Source organism: Aspergillus foveolatus (assembly GCF_047715535.1).
Source record: "Aspergillus foveolatus strain CBS 279.81 unplaced genomic scaffold BDW70scaffold_6, whole genome shotgun sequence".
NCBI lineage: Eukaryota > Fungi > Ascomycota > Eurotiomycetes > Eurotiales > Aspergillaceae > Aspergillus > Aspergillus foveolatus.
This window is the reverse complement of record NW_027396070.1, coordinates 542,712-558,969: the sequence shown is the minus strand read 5'-3', so window position 1 is coordinate 558,969 and position 16,258 is coordinate 542,712. Positions and strand designations below refer to the sequence as shown.

At 50.9% G+C, this 16,258-nt stretch overlaps 6 protein-coding genes across 6 annotated transcripts; 2 read left to right on the top strand and 4 right to left on the bottom strand.

Moving 5' to 3' along the window:
* Positions 1 to 48: 48 nt before the first annotated feature.
* BDW70DRAFT_103243 (PIG-F family protein) lies at positions 49 to 1,465 on the top strand. Its single transcript, XM_073734340.1, has 3 exons — positions 49 to 721; positions 783 to 1,069; positions 1,143 to 1,465. The coding sequence occupies exons 1-3, from the start codon at positions 287 to 289 to the stop codon at positions 1,312 to 1,314; spliced, it is 894 nt and encodes a 297-aa protein (XP_073599504.1). The 5' UTR covers positions 49 to 286; the 3' UTR covers positions 1,315 to 1,465.
* Position 1,466: 1 nt separating this feature from the next.
* Positions 1,467 to 3,979, bottom strand: BDW70DRAFT_103247 (uncharacterized protein). The gene is made up of 2 exons (XM_073734341.1): positions 3,732 to 3,979; positions 1,467 to 3,667 (listed from the first exon to the last, which is right to left on the bottom strand). The coding sequence occupies exon 2, from the start codon at positions 3,414 to 3,416 to the stop codon at positions 1,722 to 1,724; it is 1,695 nt and encodes a 564-aa protein (XP_073599503.1). The 5' UTR covers positions 3,417 to 3,667; positions 3,732 to 3,979; the 3' UTR covers positions 1,467 to 1,721.
* A 4,976-nt stretch (positions 3,980 to 8,955) lies between these two features.
* Positions 8,956 to 9,927, bottom strand: BDW70DRAFT_156845 (uncharacterized protein; the record flags this gene model as incomplete). The annotated part of the gene is made up of 1 exon (XM_073740252.1): positions 8,956 to 9,927. The coding sequence occupies one exon, from the start codon at positions 9,925 to 9,927 to the stop codon at positions 8,956 to 8,958; it is 972 nt and encodes a 323-aa protein (XP_073599502.1).
* An 837-nt stretch (positions 9,928 to 10,764) lies between these two features.
* Positions 10,765 to 12,299, bottom strand: BDW70DRAFT_129590 (endonuclease III domain-containing protein). Its single transcript, XM_073735639.1, has one exon. The coding sequence runs from the start codon at positions 12,262 to 12,264 to the stop codon at positions 10,942 to 10,944; it is 1,323 nt and encodes a 440-aa protein (XP_073599501.1). The 5' UTR covers positions 12,265 to 12,299; the 3' UTR covers positions 10,765 to 10,941.
* Positions 12,300 to 12,521: 222 nt separating this feature from the next.
* On the top strand, positions 12,522 to 13,517 carry pex4 (putative ubiquitin conjugating enzyme (UbcJ)). Its single transcript, XM_073734339.1, has 2 exons — positions 12,522 to 12,814; positions 12,882 to 13,517. Exons 1-2 carry the CDS (start codon positions 12,658 to 12,660, stop codon positions 13,205 to 13,207), a joined length of 483 nt encoding a protein of 160 aa, XP_073599500.1. The 5' UTR covers positions 12,522 to 12,657; the 3' UTR covers positions 13,208 to 13,517.
* Positions 13,518 to 13,536: 19 nt separating this feature from the next.
* Positions 13,537 to 15,440, bottom strand: BDW70DRAFT_129588 (putative GPI anchored cell wall protein (Dan4)). Its single transcript, XM_073735638.1, has one exon. The coding sequence runs from the start codon at positions 14,825 to 14,827 to the stop codon at positions 13,943 to 13,945; it is 885 nt and encodes a 294-aa protein (XP_073599499.1). The 5' UTR covers positions 14,828 to 15,440; the 3' UTR covers positions 13,537 to 13,942.
* Positions 15,441 to 16,258: the final 818 nt, after the last annotated feature.

The window sequence follows — 16,258 nt, the reverse complement described above, 5'->3', positions numbered from 1 at the left end:
AGTATAACGTGTTCCGCTGGTGGGTAGCGTGCGTCAAGGCAACCTCGGTAAGGCAAGAGTAGTTGATACCTAAGGCACAAACACATATCAAACCCATCAAACACTTGAGACTAATTATTTCCAGCTCTTCCACTGCATCTCCGGCCCATCCACCTCGAAGTACTGACCTACCACCACCACAGCAGAAGCTGATCTAAAAACCACACTATCTCGGCGCGAAGCGCCTCAATATTGCACCTCTTTCTTGACTTCCGTATCTGCGAGCAATCACGCTCGATCGACCGCAATGGCGACCTCCGCAGCTTCTCCGAACCCAACCTCACATTCAACATCCACCACAACCCCCAGCGCGAACCCAAAGCCTCAGCCTTCACAGCCCCCAGTCTCAATTCTCTCCACACCATTCGCGCGCGTTTACGCCCTGGCCCACCCAGCTCTCCTCCTCTCCCTCGTCGCCTACCGATTCAGCTCTGTCATCGAGAACTCCGTTGCTGAGCTCTTAGGCAATATACCCTACCTCGTCGGACTCCAAGTTGTCTACGTCATGGGCTGTCTCCCGCCCGCCGGGAGCGAAAAAGATACCTTTGGAGCCGGTGGTAATGAGGAGACTAAGGCCGTGAAGAAAGTCGCTAGCACGGGTGCGCTCCGTCGCCGCGGCAAATCTTCCCCTGGTACAACAAGTTGGTCCGCCGGATTAGTCCTCGTTGCGTGGAAGTTAACCGTATGCTCACGTCGACCCGACCCGATGGTTTCCTGTCAAGCATTAAGCTAACTCTGAATAGCCCGCCCTGCTCTCCCTAACGCTCACAGCTCTCCTCGCAACTCCTGTCCTTGCATTCTTGCTTGTCCTCTTCGGTGCCCCGCTAACGACCCACCACGCGCTGACTTTCCTCTGTGCGGCACACATGGCCGTACTCTCAACTTTCCCACTTATCTACACACATGGCGTTGATGGCCCCGTGTGGAGAGAGATCTGGGGAGCGGCGAGACCATTTGATGCTGTGTGGGGTGGTGCCCTGGGAACTTGTTTGGGTGCTTGGATTGGGGCTGTGCCAATTCCATTGGATTGGTATGTCCAGCATAATTCCCCCCCTCTTTTTTTACTTAAGCGTGGACGGCTGACTTGTTATTTGTGTGCGCAGGGATCGTCCGTGGCAGGCGTATCCGATTACCATTTTGACAGGGGCGTATGCGGGGTTTGCGCTCGGGATGCTTGTGGGGAGGGTCAAAGGGGTGTTTGGGAAGAGGATTGAGTTTGCGCCGGTGCCAGAGGTACCGGCGCCGGTGCAGGGAGATATGAAGAAGTCTGAGTAGCGGGTTGACCCATTCAATAGGGGCCTAGCCCAACCACGGTGTATTTTGCCTTTAATGGTGCACTGTTAAGGCGAGTATCATCTACCCTACCTATACATTATTTTTTCTTACACCCTGCTTTATAATGTACTTGTACTTTAGAGTTTCATACCAATGACCATAAAATGAATGTATTCTAGCAACCAGGCTATGCCAATGCAAGTAGATGTGAATGATATATAAGAATGATATGGGGAATCAACAGGCGGATATCAACTTAGATCACCAGGACGCTCAAAAAAGTGTACAAAGAAGAGAAGATGGTGTGTGGTATCTCAAATTATCACCGAATGCTGAAAAGAGTCTAGATCTCCCATGCGCCGGATTATTCTCGCTTCGTAAAGGAAAAACGATAACGATGTGGGCGGTCAAATCATATTAGCAACTTCAACCCGACGAGTCGCTTGCCAGGGACGAAACCGGTCGTCTCTGGGTTTTGCTTCAGTGTGATCTCGCGAGTAACTAGACTCGGAGTCGCTTTTGTAGCGGGACTGAGTGGAGAGCTTGTCTGGCGTTTGTCGAGGCGAGTTGCTAGGGGAGTCATCTGGACGTATGCGCATGTACTCTTCAGACTCGACACTGCGGATTGGATACATTGTTCCGACGCCGATAGAGTCCCGGGCCATCTGGGTGAGTCGTTCGATATCTTCTCGAAGGATCGAGACTTGTTGCTCGAGGTTCCGACGGGCTGTTTGTTCGCGGCGGAGGAGCATGACTAACGCGCTGTATTGCTGGACAGAGATGGCGCCGGAGTCACTGTTCAAAGAAACCATTGAAGGTGCTTGCAGGGCGCGGGCACGGTGAATTTCACTCGGGCTTGGGCGGATGGTGCTCGTGCTTAAAGGACGGTCGGTGGATGGAATGTGCTCTGTTGTTGAAGAGTCACCGCGAGTTGACGGTGGAGAATGACTGGGTGATTTTGCAGAGGACTTTGCCGATGACTTCTGACGTTTATGACGAGATGGTTCCGAGCCTCTTCGCTTTGGTGCATCAGCTGCTGGCGTGTCTATACGCCCACTTTGCATCCGAGCAATCGCAAACTCTAGGTCGATCAGTTTTACTTCCAGTGTGGTCATCCGTTGCTCTAGTGAAGCGTTGTCGTCGGTTTGCATGGAGCTGATGAGCTCTCCCACATTAGGAGGTAAGCTCGGAGGTGGCATGGGCTCATTTTCTGGTTCCTCTTCGAAAGCCGACGTATCTGCAGAAGGTTTGAAAGTAGAAGCGGTTGCTACGGTGGACCGGGTAGGCGGGCGAGAAGAATCACTATCAGGCCCAATGCCGCACGTGGTTGACGCGAGAAATTCAGACTCTACGCTCCGCCGTCTCTTCCACTGTATCGGAGACATGCGGTGATGCTCCTGTGCCAGAACGCGAAGAGCACCCGCGCTCCGAGAGCGCCGGTTTGCGTTCCGCATCCGGCGTCGTCGTATCTCCTCCGGGTCGCTACACGCATGAGGACTGAGCTTTAGGTTGCTAGATTTTCTCTCAGGGTGCACAACCGCCTCAAGGGCCTGTCGAGATTCATCATCCGAGAATATTAAACTGGGCAAAGTGGCTCGCCTTTGCCTGGGTTCGGTGTCTAGCTGTTTCAATACGACATCCAGCGTCGTTAAGGTTTCAGTGGGTTGTTGAGCTAAAGCGCCTTGGCGAGAGCTCCCTGAGTTTGAAGTATCTGGAGACTTATGTCGATGACTTGTCGGAAATGTATTGTCATTAAACTTGAAGTCCGCTATGGGATCGTCCAGCTCGTCTGTCCGGCTTCGCCGGTTTCGTGTAAAGATCTTCTTCATCACGGTCTTCAGCGTACTTCCCGTCCGGCGGTGATTACCCATCCCTCCTTGAATCGAGGTTAGATTCTGCGGGTACGGTAACCGTGGATCTCCACCTTGATGTCGGCGTGTAGTTATGACAAGCTCTTTGGAGCTCATCGGTGGCAGAGCGGTGTCGTACGGTTCAGCATCGCCTGCGAGGATAGTTTGCGCGGAAAGGTCTCTTTGAGTGGGCGGGTTTCGGACGGAACTGCTCCGCCCCATGGGTTTAGACATCTTTTTTTCGAGAGGCATATATAGAACAGTATGATATTTGTGTTATCAGTCGAGTACATGCGCGCAACCGAGTTGAGGGGTATCAAGTATGATAAAGAATGTATCAGTGGGAGAGCCGAGAGCCGACAGCAATATCTTTTGGAGCATTAACAAAGAAATGAATACGCATCGAAGAGGTGTAAGCGAGTGTCAGCGAAGGTAAGCTGGTGTATCTGAAACTATCGGCGTAATTGAAGTGGTCACAACGAAAGATATCTCGGATTGGCGGGCTAAAAGTAGGACCAAACAAGGGTCAGACAGACGAACCGAGCGCTGTGAGAGGGCCATGCTCACCTTGGCAGAAGGAGTTCCAGGCATAATCGGGCTTCCAGATAGAGATCCAGAGATTCAGCTGATGAGACGTCCGGGGTACTCGTAAGCAGGGTATATGTAATCGACGCGCGTGGCTTGCTGACTGGCAAGGTTTAAAGAAAGACGGTAGAAAGAACGTGGAAGCAGCAGCTAGGAGACAATCATAGGCATAAAAAAAAAAGAAAAAAATCACTGAGCGGCAAGGCTTGCTCGTCCAACAGGCTGAAGCGAGGCTGACTAGGATCAAAAGACAAAAGAGGATGGTCGTTGGCTGCAGCCACGTCCGGCAAAGATCAAAGCGGTAGCTCCGGCGCTCCAGGTGGGAAAAGAAACGACAGGCGGGACCAGTGGAGCTTATCAGACGGGGCCGCACGCAGAAAAACTCATGTCAGGCAGAGAGTGGTGGATGCTGAGTCGCATTGCATAACCGGCGAAACGGGCGTTTGAGATATGTGGAGGTACGCCAACTGGGGGGAGAGTTCAGGCACAGCTCTGGCTGCGTTGATGACGAAAGTACCGAAGAAGACGATTGCATAGAATTGAGAAACAACAAGAAGAAGCAATCGACCATTGAAAATTGAGAAGAACAGAGCAGTAACAAAAAGGAGAGCGGATGGAGGGGAAATTGCAGAAGACGGGGGAGGAGGGCCTGAGGTCTGTGCTTGTTTCAGATCGCGTGTTTGAGGATCCCGTGCCTAGAAGACTACTGAGTGGGCTGAGTTTGTACAGAGTACGGAGTACGGAGTACGAGGATGGCCGTACCGCCAATTCTACACTTCAGGCATAATTATGATTGATGACTGATACACTGATTTACACAGGGGTGTGTTTGTACTCTGGCAATACGTTGTGCACCGGCACCTCATCAACAACCTCTTGTCTGCCCAGTAGTCAGGCTACGGGGTCCTATACCCTGTGGAACCTCGATGGCTCAGAGTACACAATATTTAGACATCTCCTCCTTTTCCTCACCCTTGACACGTCAATGTCGAATCCATAAAAGACACCGACTGAAAGAAGCAGCTTTGCAGTATCCTCTCTCAGTGCGGGCAAGTAGCTAGGCTGCTAAGTCCGCCAGCGAAGAGCGCGATGCACGTTCTGGCTCCACCAGCTTGTTAGCATGGCGTTCTAGAACAGCTCGTGTGCAGTAGTGCCGAATGACGGCATAGGTATATCGCGCTCCACAGTATGTCTCATCAATGGACTTAAAGCTGTCCATCCTCAAAGCTTGACGGCAACCGTCCAGGACGTGAAACCCACGGCAAGTCGCGCCGTAGTTACTGCCTTTGCGAGCCTAGAACCTGTTCTGCTCGGAGTCTTTCGACCTTTAGGACCCCACGAGTCCCTGAGAAGAATCCAGTCAGCGAGCACGTATCGAAACACGGTTCAGGCTGCGTTTCAGAAATCATCGCGATCTTCTCGTTGCCTCTTTGGCCCTGCCCGCCGACCGCCACAATCGCAGGCCGCATGAGCGCATCTGGCGGTCAGGCAACCCAACTGCACAGGTTGAAGCCACAGTTGGCTCACGACCTCTCGTGGTTCGTGGACTTCGAATTCCGAGACTTGAAACAGCTAGAGGATATGCCCTATCGGTCAGGACCCTGCGGCCCCCCCGGTTCACCATGACTGCGACTCTGGACTCTGGATTTGCTCCGTATACATTATACATATTTAGAACGTTGTCCGTGACCGTCTCCGTAGAGTGTCAGTCCGAAACAACCCGGGCCGTGGCCGATACCAGTGCTGAAGTGCGACTTTGACAGGCAAGTTCGCCAGAGCGCAGTCAAGAGCCGGCTTCTTAGGTACCAAATCGTTTCACTGGGGAAAAAGGGCAAGTGAGATTCCATCGAGTGTCATGACTTAGACTCGCAACTTTACCTGAGTAGATGGGATCGGCGGGCGATCACTCAGAATCCCAAATTTTTAAACAAAGCGGCGATACCCCGTACTACCGCGCTATGTCCCGTTTCCGAGTTTTCATGCATGCAAGTGGGGAGTTCGGGCAGAGTCCGGAAGTCAGAGAGTTGGAGACTGACTTTAGAGGAGCTCTCCCGCATCAGGATAGCGCAAGTCCGAGTGTTCTTCAAGATGCGCCATCCATCGTTTGAGAAATCCACTTCCCCTGTTCGGGAATAAGTCAGCATTCCGTTTCAGGCAGGTATGCAGAATCAAATTCTAGCTGGGCGTTAAGACAGAGGGCAACTTACTTGCTTATGGTCTCCGAGTCTCCACACACACAAAGATGTCGTTTGGGCCGAGTCATAGCCACTGGAATCGCGTCAGATCTCACTCAAGGTAAAAAGAGCTATGGGCAAGAGGAATACCGTTCAACCGCCGCTTTTCTCCCAGGAAGCCAACTTCGTGTTCACTGTTACTGCGAACGAGGCTTACCACAACGGCCTCTTTTTCACGGCCCTGGAATCCATCGACACTGCCTAATTCTAGTTCTGGGTACTTTTCCCGTAGCATTTGTGATAGCACAGCCAACTGGCCGTTGTATGGAGTGATGACAGCAATATCCTCAGGCCTCACACCAGCTTGCACCAAGTTATCCACGTGCCTCGCAACCACCAAGGCTTCCATCTCGTTACTCTTGCTTTCACCGATCAGGCTTTCCTTTTTTGCGAATTCCTCATCGTCAACCTTCTCCGGGAAGTCTCCTCCTTGCGTGTCCCAAAATACCACGGGCTCTTTGGTGTCATCAGTCTCCTGGACATTGTAAGGCAGATCCTTCAGAAGGCGAGATTTGACGCTCTCAGCAGCAATGAGCTTGGATTCGTACAGCTCATCTGACGGGAACCGCATGATATTTTCATGCATCCGATACTGCGTCGTCAACATGCGTTTAATTCCCGGCCCATGCATTGATAGCAGCCGATCAAATAGTGTTTTCTCGAGGGAGAAGCTTCCGTTCGCATTCTGCTCTCCATCTTCGCCCGCCTCTTTTGTTTTATATGGGGCGGACTTGACTGTAGGCGGGAGCTGCAGATGATCACCAGCAAGGACAACCTTTGGCGCTGACAGCAGTGGAATCCAGCATTGAGCTTCTAGTGCCTGGCTAGCCTCATCAATAATGACGACGTCAAATTTCTGGTTTTTCAGCTGATGACCGCCTGCTCCATGTAATGTCGCGAGTACAACGCTGCTTCCGCGGACTAAATTGTCCACACACTTGGATTCACGCTCTCTAAATTCCCGGCGTAGTTCTCTGATGTCCTGGTAGATCGCGCGCTTCTCTCTACCAAACCTTGTCTTCCTAATGCTAGCATGCTTCTCATCAATCTCTTTCCGCACATCCCTGACGATAGCAGCAGCATCGGATGTCTGGGTCAAGACCTCCAGCGAGTGATCTAGCACCGATGGCAGCAAGCGGGCAGGGTGGCCAATGCGCACGACCGGGATCTTGCTCGGAGCCAGTCTTTCCACTATGTTATCCACAGATATGTTTGATGGCCCGCAAACAAGCACTCGGAGATTCCTTTTGACCATTTGAATAATCAACTCGATCAGAGTGTGCGTCTTGCCTGTCCCCGGAGGTCCATGTATGAGGGCGATGTCTCTGGAGGCCAGGGCGAACCGAATTGCTTCCTTCTGAGAGTCGTTCAATGTCGGGTCTAAGAATTCAACCGGCCCAGTCGCCTCATAGTCCGGCTGGAGTGGTGTTGTATGCCCGAAGGCAACTCGTACAAAATGCGTGTAATCTGACTCCGACATCTTCGCCATCTTCTCCATCGTTTGGTTCATCCTGAAGAATGTCAAATCAGCAAAAGGTTCCCGAGCCCGTAACCATGCCTGCCGAGGACGTACCGTCTAAAAGTCACATCATTCGCCAGCTTGATACTACAACACTCTGGTCAGCCAATGAGTCCGAGATATTGTTCTCCCTTCCCTCCAACCCTCTGCCGCCCTGCAGAATTGGAGGTTCGCGCCACCAACTGCGCACAGAAGAAAAACATACAGCCAAAGCTTTTTCCCGTAAAGCTCCTCAATAACTTCTTCATCCTCCTCCTTTGAACGACCGCCGCCGCCGCTCTGCCCAAAAGCTACCCACACACTACTCTCCCCGACCCTCGTCACGACACCCTCTGGGCCCTTTGCCTGATCACCATCTTTCTTCTTGTCCTTCCCTGACCCTACAGCTTTTTTCCCCGCACTCACCACCTCGTTAATCCTCACGACATCCCCAACTCTAATCCCATGCGCACCAAGCTTCAGCTTCCCATTTGCAGCAATGTTCGATTTCGTATCATCATCATCCTTTCCCTTCCCCTTCGTACCTCCCGTCGAAATAGCCGCGTCGGCCGTAAACTCACCGACTAGCCGACCTCCTAGACCAGTGCGGCATTGAGAAAGGATTATACCGGTTAGCGCGTGTCCAGACGCCTGGAGAGTACGGCGCGTTAGGGGTGATGCGAAGGCGGTGCTGGCGAGTTTGGATGAGGAGACTTCGGCTTCGTGCTCTTTTAGGAGGAGCTGTTGTTGGTTTTCGGCAAAGAGGGGTATCGAAATTGGGGATGGTGGGGACATTGAGGGCTTGTTCAAAAGGCAGTGTCGGTTTTCAGAAGCAAGTAGTGGTTTTATTTTTCGTCTTAACTTTCATGTAAGTCTGGGTAAGGTTTACGGTCGTTAATTTGTTTGGCTTGAAGATGGGAGCTGTGAAGCTCTGCAAGCTCGTGCGGGGAGAGAAAATAGCTTAACTCCGTTCAGTTACTTCATAACTAGTTTACTGTAGACAATGCTTAGTCATGTGTCTCATGGTCTTGGAGTTATGCAACAAATATCATTGACCACTCAAACGTTACTCTTCAGGTAGCAGGTTATATGCACCCACGATTCGTCTTACGGCTACAAGAATGCTTTGGAACAAGCGAACTAGATTCGATGGTGACCACAAACTCTTATTGCCAGGCGATCAGCCGTCGTTGGCACAAAAAGCATATCCAGTAGTAATAAGGAAATAAATATATATTTGCTTTCATATTGCATGCTTCTTTATACTAGAGCCCGGAACTAAAGCTGGATAAGAGCAGGACTATCGCGCAGTTTAGCATATGGCAGTAGAACAGAAGAAAATGATGTTACAGACAACGAACCAAAGGGAACTGGTCATTGATGCTGTGATAAGGCAAAAACAGTGCCTGTAATGGAAAATCCGGTGATGCGGAGAGACATGCCAGTAATGAAAGCACAGGGCCAATATGATATATTATGCAAAGGCGTCATGCGTCATCCGCATGATAGCCATGGGGTATGGCCGATATCGTCCAACACCCGTTCTGCCCATGACAGCCCGCTCCAATTCCTTTTCAAATGAAGGGTCATCGGCCAGATAGACACGAAAATCACGCAGACCTTTCAAGTCTGTAAATGTTCTGAGCATACGACGCATATACATATTGCGACCAACAGTGGCACTCCGTGTTCCAAGGTCGACAATGCTCAGAGAGAGACGTGGGAGGTCAAAGTGTTCGCGAATGAAGCGACGCAAGACTGACCAAGAAAGTATTGCAGCCTCCTCGTATCTCTGAGACTTGTGAGGGCTTCTATAGACCAGGGGAAACTTGAATGATAGATGGCGAATCTGCATAAAAGACGAAGTAGGTATTGAAGTGAGGAAACGCATGATAGATTCGGGGTCATCTTCCACAAACGTGAACCTGTTCTTTGTGAAGAACAGACCACGGCAATCTTCATAGAATTCGTGATTCACTAGAAAGTAAGGTAACGGGCTGGAGAAGCATGTGCAGCTCGTAGAGAATGCCGTTTGGTTAGTCTCGCAAAAGCATCTCGCACCGAGAGGAGAACAGGTGCCACAGCAAACAAGAGGCGAGCCTGTCGTGGGCCGCAGCTTTCGATCTAAGAATCCCACCACGGCTATGTCGCGTTCCGCAGCGGGCAAGAATGGATCCAGGCGTTTAATTAAAACATGTTCGAGGACCATGAGTTGCACTTCCTTGGGTAGTTTCGTGAAAGGAAAAGGCGGCTTGCTGCTGAGGTTGCCGGTCAACCTCCACGCAGCCCGCTTAATAACAGGCTGGATATCATCATCCTGTGTATCAGCGAAATGAAAAGCACAGTGCAACAGGGTTGGGAATGGGTCCATAATGCACATTAGTCTGCTGGCGACGTCGAGGTCTTTGACTTTGCATTTCATACTAAAGTGTTTCAGGGCGGGCATTCTCTCTGTGGAGTTATGACAGAACTCTGTCCATATCTTCAATATTGTGCGGTGATATGATCCATTTAACTTGAGATTCCGGCTAGCTAGGTAGCCAAGATTAAGGTGCAGATGTCTGATGTATCGTAGACCCCATCTGGTGGCCAATTTAAAGAGATTGTACTCTTGCCTGCCGCAGAGGTTGATGCTAAAGCGATTTTGGGCGAAAAACAGAACCCCAATCTCCTCGCGAACTGCACGCGAAGCCAAGAATATTCCGACAGGCAAGGGAGGGTGGCCACAGTCCCGGTTATAGGGAGACAGCCATTTTTCTGGCCAAAATGTTCGTGGCATACGTAAACTATTGCTGCTGTTGCACAAATGGGAACCATTGTATTCTTTGGATCGATATTTTTCAGTGCCGAATTGGATGAGACAAGGCCGCAGAAGTCCAACATACTCCAGTATTCTTATCTTAACGTTTTCCGGTAAGTCGAGAAAGGTAAGACCACTCTGAGCAGCCTTCGTGGGCAAATTTCCGAGCTCCACGTGTACTTCTCTCTGTGCATAATCGATATCCGATCGAGTTTCTTTGGCGCCTATTCTCATCATATAAAGGGTACTGTGTTCATCCTCAAACCACTCGAAATCCATCAGGTCCTATAGTGAACAAGACATAGCACGGGTGAGTAATGGGCGCCCTTGTTTGTAAAGACATTGATGGGCGCAAGCCCTGGGGACGTACGGGTGTTGACAGTGGAGTCAAGGTCTAGAGACGGCGGGAAGGCAATGTTCAATGGGAGAGTAAAGAGCTCAAAGAAGAAAGTCAAGAACAAGATTTGAGAGATAGCTCCACAACAGCAATTAAGCAGAAGAGTAAACTAGAAAAGGCAGGCCTGACGGATGGAGAGATGGCCGACGAAAGGTGCGGGTGAAGTTGTAGTGCGAGAAGGACGAAGTTGATGGCCGTGGAAGACAATCAAATATTCTCATGGACTGCCGCAATACTTGCTCATCCAGATTTTCCGGAAGCACCTACTCCCCTTCAACCTTTATTTTGGGCTCTCCGGTTAATGAGAAGGTTTCAACAACGATCTCCTCCTTCTTCGGCAAGCCTCGACCGCTGTTTTTCGGAGCCATGCCTTTAATTTCACTCTTGCAAAGCTTCGTTCCCGCGAGACCGCAATCACCACATCTTCTGCCCACCGGTAAGCAGACCGTCTGCCCCAAGCCTACTAACAATTTGTTAATCTCGTGCCATTTATCCTTTGGCAGCCACGATTCCAGCGATATGCGAGTCTCTTCTGGTGTCTTGGTCTTGTGCCATCCCCATAGATTAGTTATACGATGGACGTGCACATCAACTCCAATGCCCTCATGCTTTCCCCAAGCCGCGCTCATACACAGATACGCCATTTTCGGACCGACGCCAGGCAACTTCATGAGTTCGGCGGGGGTGGAAGGAATGTCGGAATTATACTGGTCGCGGATGATTTCGGCGGCTTTCTTGATATACTTGGTTTTGTTGTTATGGAAGCCAACAGCGCCAATGAGTGAGTTGAGACGCTCTGGAGAGACAGCCAAGATGTTCTCCAAGTTCAGTGTGCTATCGTGGGAGGGATTGGCTGGTGGTACACCATCTTTCGCCTCCTGTTTGATAGCTGGCTCGCCATTCTCCGCTTCCTGCTTGACAATTGGCTCCGCATGTTCTGTTTCCAGCTTGATAGCCGGAGCACCGCCTTCGCCCAGCTCAGTATGCAAACGCTGCATCGCCACGGCAGTAACTGTGTCTTTAGTCTGTGATGATAACATCAGAGCAATCAGCGTCTGAAAGCGTCTATCTCGTGGAGAAGAAGCCCGCCAGTACAGCTCTGCACAGCCCATCGTATCTACGGGCGCAGTCGGGTTGTCTTCGCGCATCTTTTTGACGATTGAGTAGATGGCGTCCCAGTTTGAAGGAGCTTCCACGGTGAAGGAGCCATCCTCACTTTTGATCTTCCTTGCAGGAACTCGACGAGTTTTCGGTTGACCATTCTCTCTCTTGATGAGTTTCTCAACTTTCTTTTCAGGCATTCTCCGTGTGGCATTTGAGGTGGACTTAGCAGCAGAGCTTGCTTTCGTCTTACGTCGTTTTGCAGATGGTTCTTCTAAGATGTCCTCAATGTCGATGGTATCGACAGAAGTGAGAGAAGAACCGTCGTCTTCCTCGTCGACCGGGTTGGCTTCATTTTCGCCTGCATTGTACGCAAACCCCTTGAGCAAAGCTGAATGAGAAGTGCTGCGCGTTTGGCGACGCGCAGGGGGTGACAAGGCCTGCAGGACTTTGGCCATCTCTTTGGATGCGCGCGACGTACGCATGGCTTCAATACTTGAGTATTTTAATACAGAAAGAGCAAATTTGAATAATTCGAAGTAGAGGGATATATTAAAGATCGACGAAAATTCACAGGGGCGAATGAAGAATCAGCCCTGACTGACCAGGCTTACACATGGCTCGGGCCCGACCGCTGGAGCTTCTTTGGAGAGAATGACCCACTCACCTTAAGCCTCGGCCTGCGTTTAGCCATCGCCGCACCGTATCGCCCGTCGACGCATCTTCATCTCTCCGCAACTCCATTTACTCGACCCCAGCCACTCAACTCCCGCTCACTACGTTCTTATCCTATCTTCGATTTACACCTATCCAGTCTAGATCGCATTTCACTTCTATCCGCTTGTCCACTACTGACTTCGAACCGATAGCCCACAATAATGCCCCCCTCACAAACAACCACACGCCTCCTCCGCGAACTAAAAGAGTACACCGCGTCTCCCAATGAAGCTCTCCTTCACCTCGGTCCAACGAATGAAGACGACCTGTTTCACTGGGAAGCCGTGCTCAAAGGCGTAAAAGGAACACCCTATGAAGGTACTCTCCCCTAGATCTCCAGTTTCAGATTAAGACCATCCCAGCTAACCTTTATGGCTGCCCACAGACGGCCTCTGGTCCCTTTCCATCCAAATACCGCCGAACTATCCCCTCGCCCCGCCCAAGATTCACTTCATCACGAAGATCAGCCATCCCAACATTTCCTTCACGACGGGTGAGATCTGTCTCACTCTGCTGACGACCGAACACTGGAGCCCCGTGTACACTTTATCCAGCACGCTGACGGCAATTCACCAGCTGCTGACTGATCCACAGCCGGACTCGCCGCTGAATGTGGATGTTGCGGCATTGTTGAGGGAGGGAGATACGCCGGCTTGGGAGAGTATTGTGCGGTACTGGACGAGGGAGGAGAGGTGGAAGGGGAGGGTTTGAGTTCGTTGAACGGAGCATAACGAGGCGGCGGACTTGAGATGCTTATTTTACTGGGGTTGGATGACGAAGACGGAAGAGCTTCTGCTGGAGCTCCGAGATTAGAAGTGAGAAGGAGACATGGGAATGCACAGTTGTTTCCTTTGGCTTTTGGGACCCCATGTTTTCGGCTGGGTATATATGCTGTAATGACCGATTGTTACTAGCTCTGCGAGCTCTTTGCTGATATTTGTTGTACATATATCTTTTTTTGCGTACTTTCGCATACCTGGACACAAAGATCTTACGTTACTTAATTCTATAATAAGTCGTTGACAAAGTAAAGAAAGAAATTGTTGAGTGATAATCATAGATTAACCATTTGGTAAAGTGACCTCTTATACAAGTCTCTAAAATGCACACGCTAGCTGTAAATCAATTAATAACAAGCATATGTTCACTGATTCATGAACCAGATAAGCTTTCGATAAAAGCAGAAAAGACGCGGATTCAAGGCCCGGCCAAGGGCTATGAGGTCGAAAATGAAAGGTCAATGGCTGTCTATTATGCAAGGATCGTATCGGGTGAGCGTAACGGCGTGACATGAACTAAGATGAATGCAAGGACAAAAACGCCGGCAATGCAAGGCTTGGTTGAAGATGTAAAAGGAGCGAAGTAGTTTGGGGTATAGTTGTAACGAACGTCGAAGTAACCGGGTGACGGAGATTAATTAAAGACATAGTATATAACTCTGAAAGTTTAGACGACGGCAACTGCAAGAGCTGCACCGCCCATCATGGCAAACAGCTCTTTAGCGTAAGCGGAAGATGCGCCGTTTGTCTGCAGCCCTGGCTCGGGGCCCGTCGTGGTGGCTCCGTCGGTGGACGACTGCGTCGGATGGACAATGGCTGTTTCAGTGACTGTGACGAGCTCGCCTTCAGCGTTGGTCGATGTTCTCGTGTAGGTGGATGTGACTTCGGAAGCAGAGGTGGCAGAGGAGGTCGTAGTGGGCTCGTCCGAAGAGGTTGAACTGCTTGTCTCTGTCGCTTCAGAAGACGTTGAGGTGGAAGTGGGTTCGTCAGTCGAAGAGGTGCTCGTCTCGCTTTCGGTTGTAGAAGTGGGCGTGTCAGATGTTGTGGTCGCCGAGGTCTCAGAGGTAGTCGAGGACGATGAAGTATCAGAAGAAGTTGTAGTATCAGTGTCCGTACTTGTGGGCTCCGAACTCGATGAGGTGCTTGTGACGGTGGTATCCGTCGACGTCGGCGCTGACGATGTAGGTTCAGTATCGGTGGAAGTGTCCGTATCCGAGGTAGAAGTAGGATCAGAGGTCTCGGTGGACTCAGTTGAAGTTGGCGAATCAGTCACCGTATCGCTCGCGCCAGGCGAAGCCTCCTGCCGTTTCACAAAGTTCAAGCCGTTGGCAATGGCAAAATCCCGGTCTTTAAGGTCCGGCCGAGCAGTGCGGAGCTTCTCAGCAAGGCTCTGGATGAGTCTCTCGTCGACGTGCTCAACAATTTCACGGACTTCGACTCGAGAGATAGTACCTCGTTCGAGGCTAGCTCTTTCGGGAGCTGGAGCTGCGAATGTGGAGGTCGCAAGCAGAGAAACGCAGAGAATTTGGACGATCCGGCTCATGACTGCCATGGTGCTTGATACACTGGATGGTCTGCGAGAACGAAGATGGGCTGATGGACGGCGATGGAGTGAGGACTTTGCAGGTTAGTCGGACAGAGTGGGAGTAGAAAAGTCTGTCCAGACCAGGAACGACAAGGCTTGCACCTCAAAAATCAGAAAAGCAGGTTGAGTTTGCCTGACGTTGGACTTGGACTTCAACTTCCTTGATCAGCTACACTAACAGCTCCACTTTGGTGTCAATACCGGCAGTTGCGATGGCCAATGGCAGCTCGTGGCGTGAGAAGGAGCAAGTATCTAGCAAGTAGCTGATACGTGAAGACGGGACGGATGATTTCAGATCTCTGCATTAAGAACAATCAACAAACAAAGAACAGCGACGAACGAGCTATTTAAAGAATGGCTCGTCCAACGCATCACCCTAGGGAGTCGGTACCATGTCAGACTCAGACTCAAACAAGTCGAAAAGCCGAAGCGAAGACAAAACGAGACGGCGCGCGATGGTTGGTGGGCCGGCGACTAAGGCGGCCCCAGCAGGCGAACTTTTGAAAACGGTGGAGTGGGCGGTGCTGGATCATATGGTGACCAAGCTTCGGCCAGAAATCAGCATTTTTGCAACAGGCCAGCAAACGGATGATCTGATTTGCAGTTAGAATGGCAACTTCTCCTCCAATGTGCAGACACTGAATTGCTGACGGACCAGCGGGGTGATTTTTGTTTATCTACACTCTAAATGCTCGCTCGTATCCCGAATCCTTCTGGAAGCATACCAATCGACTTCCATGCCAGTGCCGGTGGCAGTGTCACTCCCGGCTTTGAGGCTCCGTGGCAAAGGATCGATACGAGCCGACGTCCTTATTTCCTAATTCAGTCGACCTCCGTCGTCGGTGGCCGGGCTGGCTACATCACCCCCGCTCTGGAGCATGTTTACGGTGTAAAAATAGTCGAAAAATAGTCGACTTTGGTGTTCCACGGGTATGACGCAGTAATAACTCGGTCACTTCCATGGGTAGATCATAAGTCACGGTTCGGCGCCAGGCACTGCACTCAACAGTCGATGATTTTCTTGTGCTGCTCAAGAGGATTGGTTCAGGGCGATGCAGTGATGCACCTGATCTGTCAATGCTATCCGGCTACTCTTTCTCGAGCTCAAAGATCTTGCAAAGGGCTTGTGAAGCTGCCCGTGGCTGTTGCTCGAGCTTCAGAATTCGGGACTCAGGAGTGTGAAAGCCGGTCATGCCGGTGGAGTCGTCAGATTCTATTCTTGGCGCTATCACAAAGCAATTATTGGCTGCGATTCAAGGAGAAACCCACTAGTCCTGGTTTGGTCTAGTGCGAACGCCTCACCTCAAGGCTTCAAGTTTCCGAACGTTGAGTTGGGCTGCTTAGCTTCGAACCGTATCCTCAATCCGCAATAGATCGTCGCTGGGGAACCACGCTTTC

Excerpts from the sequence above, each read along its gene's own strand:
- pex4 (XM_073734339.1), top strand. The coding sequence starts at position 12,658 with ATGCCCCCCTCACAAACAACCACACGCCTCCTCCGCGAACTAAAAGAG. Across the intron at positions 12,815-12,881 it reads AAAAGGAACACCCTATGAAG|ACGGCCTCTGGTCCCTTTCC; the intron begins GTACTCTCCCCT and ends GGCTGCCCACAG.
- BDW70DRAFT_103247 (XM_073734341.1), bottom strand. The coding sequence starts at position 3,416 with ATGCCTCTCGAAAAAAAGATGTCTAAACCCATGGGGCGGAGCAGTTCC.
- BDW70DRAFT_129588 (XM_073735638.1), bottom strand. The coding sequence starts at position 14,827 with ATGGCAGTCATGAGCCGGATCGTCCAAATTCTCTGCGTTTCTCTGCTT.
- BDW70DRAFT_103243 (XM_073734340.1), top strand. The coding sequence starts at position 287 with ATGGCGACCTCCGCAGCTTCTCCGAACCCAACCTCACATTCAACATCC. Across the intron at positions 722-782 it reads TCGTTGCGTGGAAGTTAACC|CCCGCCCTGCTCTCCCTAAC; the intron begins GTATGCTCACGT and ends AACTCTGAATAG. Across the intron at positions 1,070-1,142 it reads GTGCCAATTCCATTGGATTG|GGATCGTCCGTGGCAGGCGT; the intron begins GTATGTCCAGCA and ends TTGTGTGCGCAG.
- BDW70DRAFT_129590 (XM_073735639.1), bottom strand. The coding sequence starts at position 12,264 with ATGCGTACGTCGCGCGCATCCAAAGAGATGGCCAAAGTCCTGCAGGCC.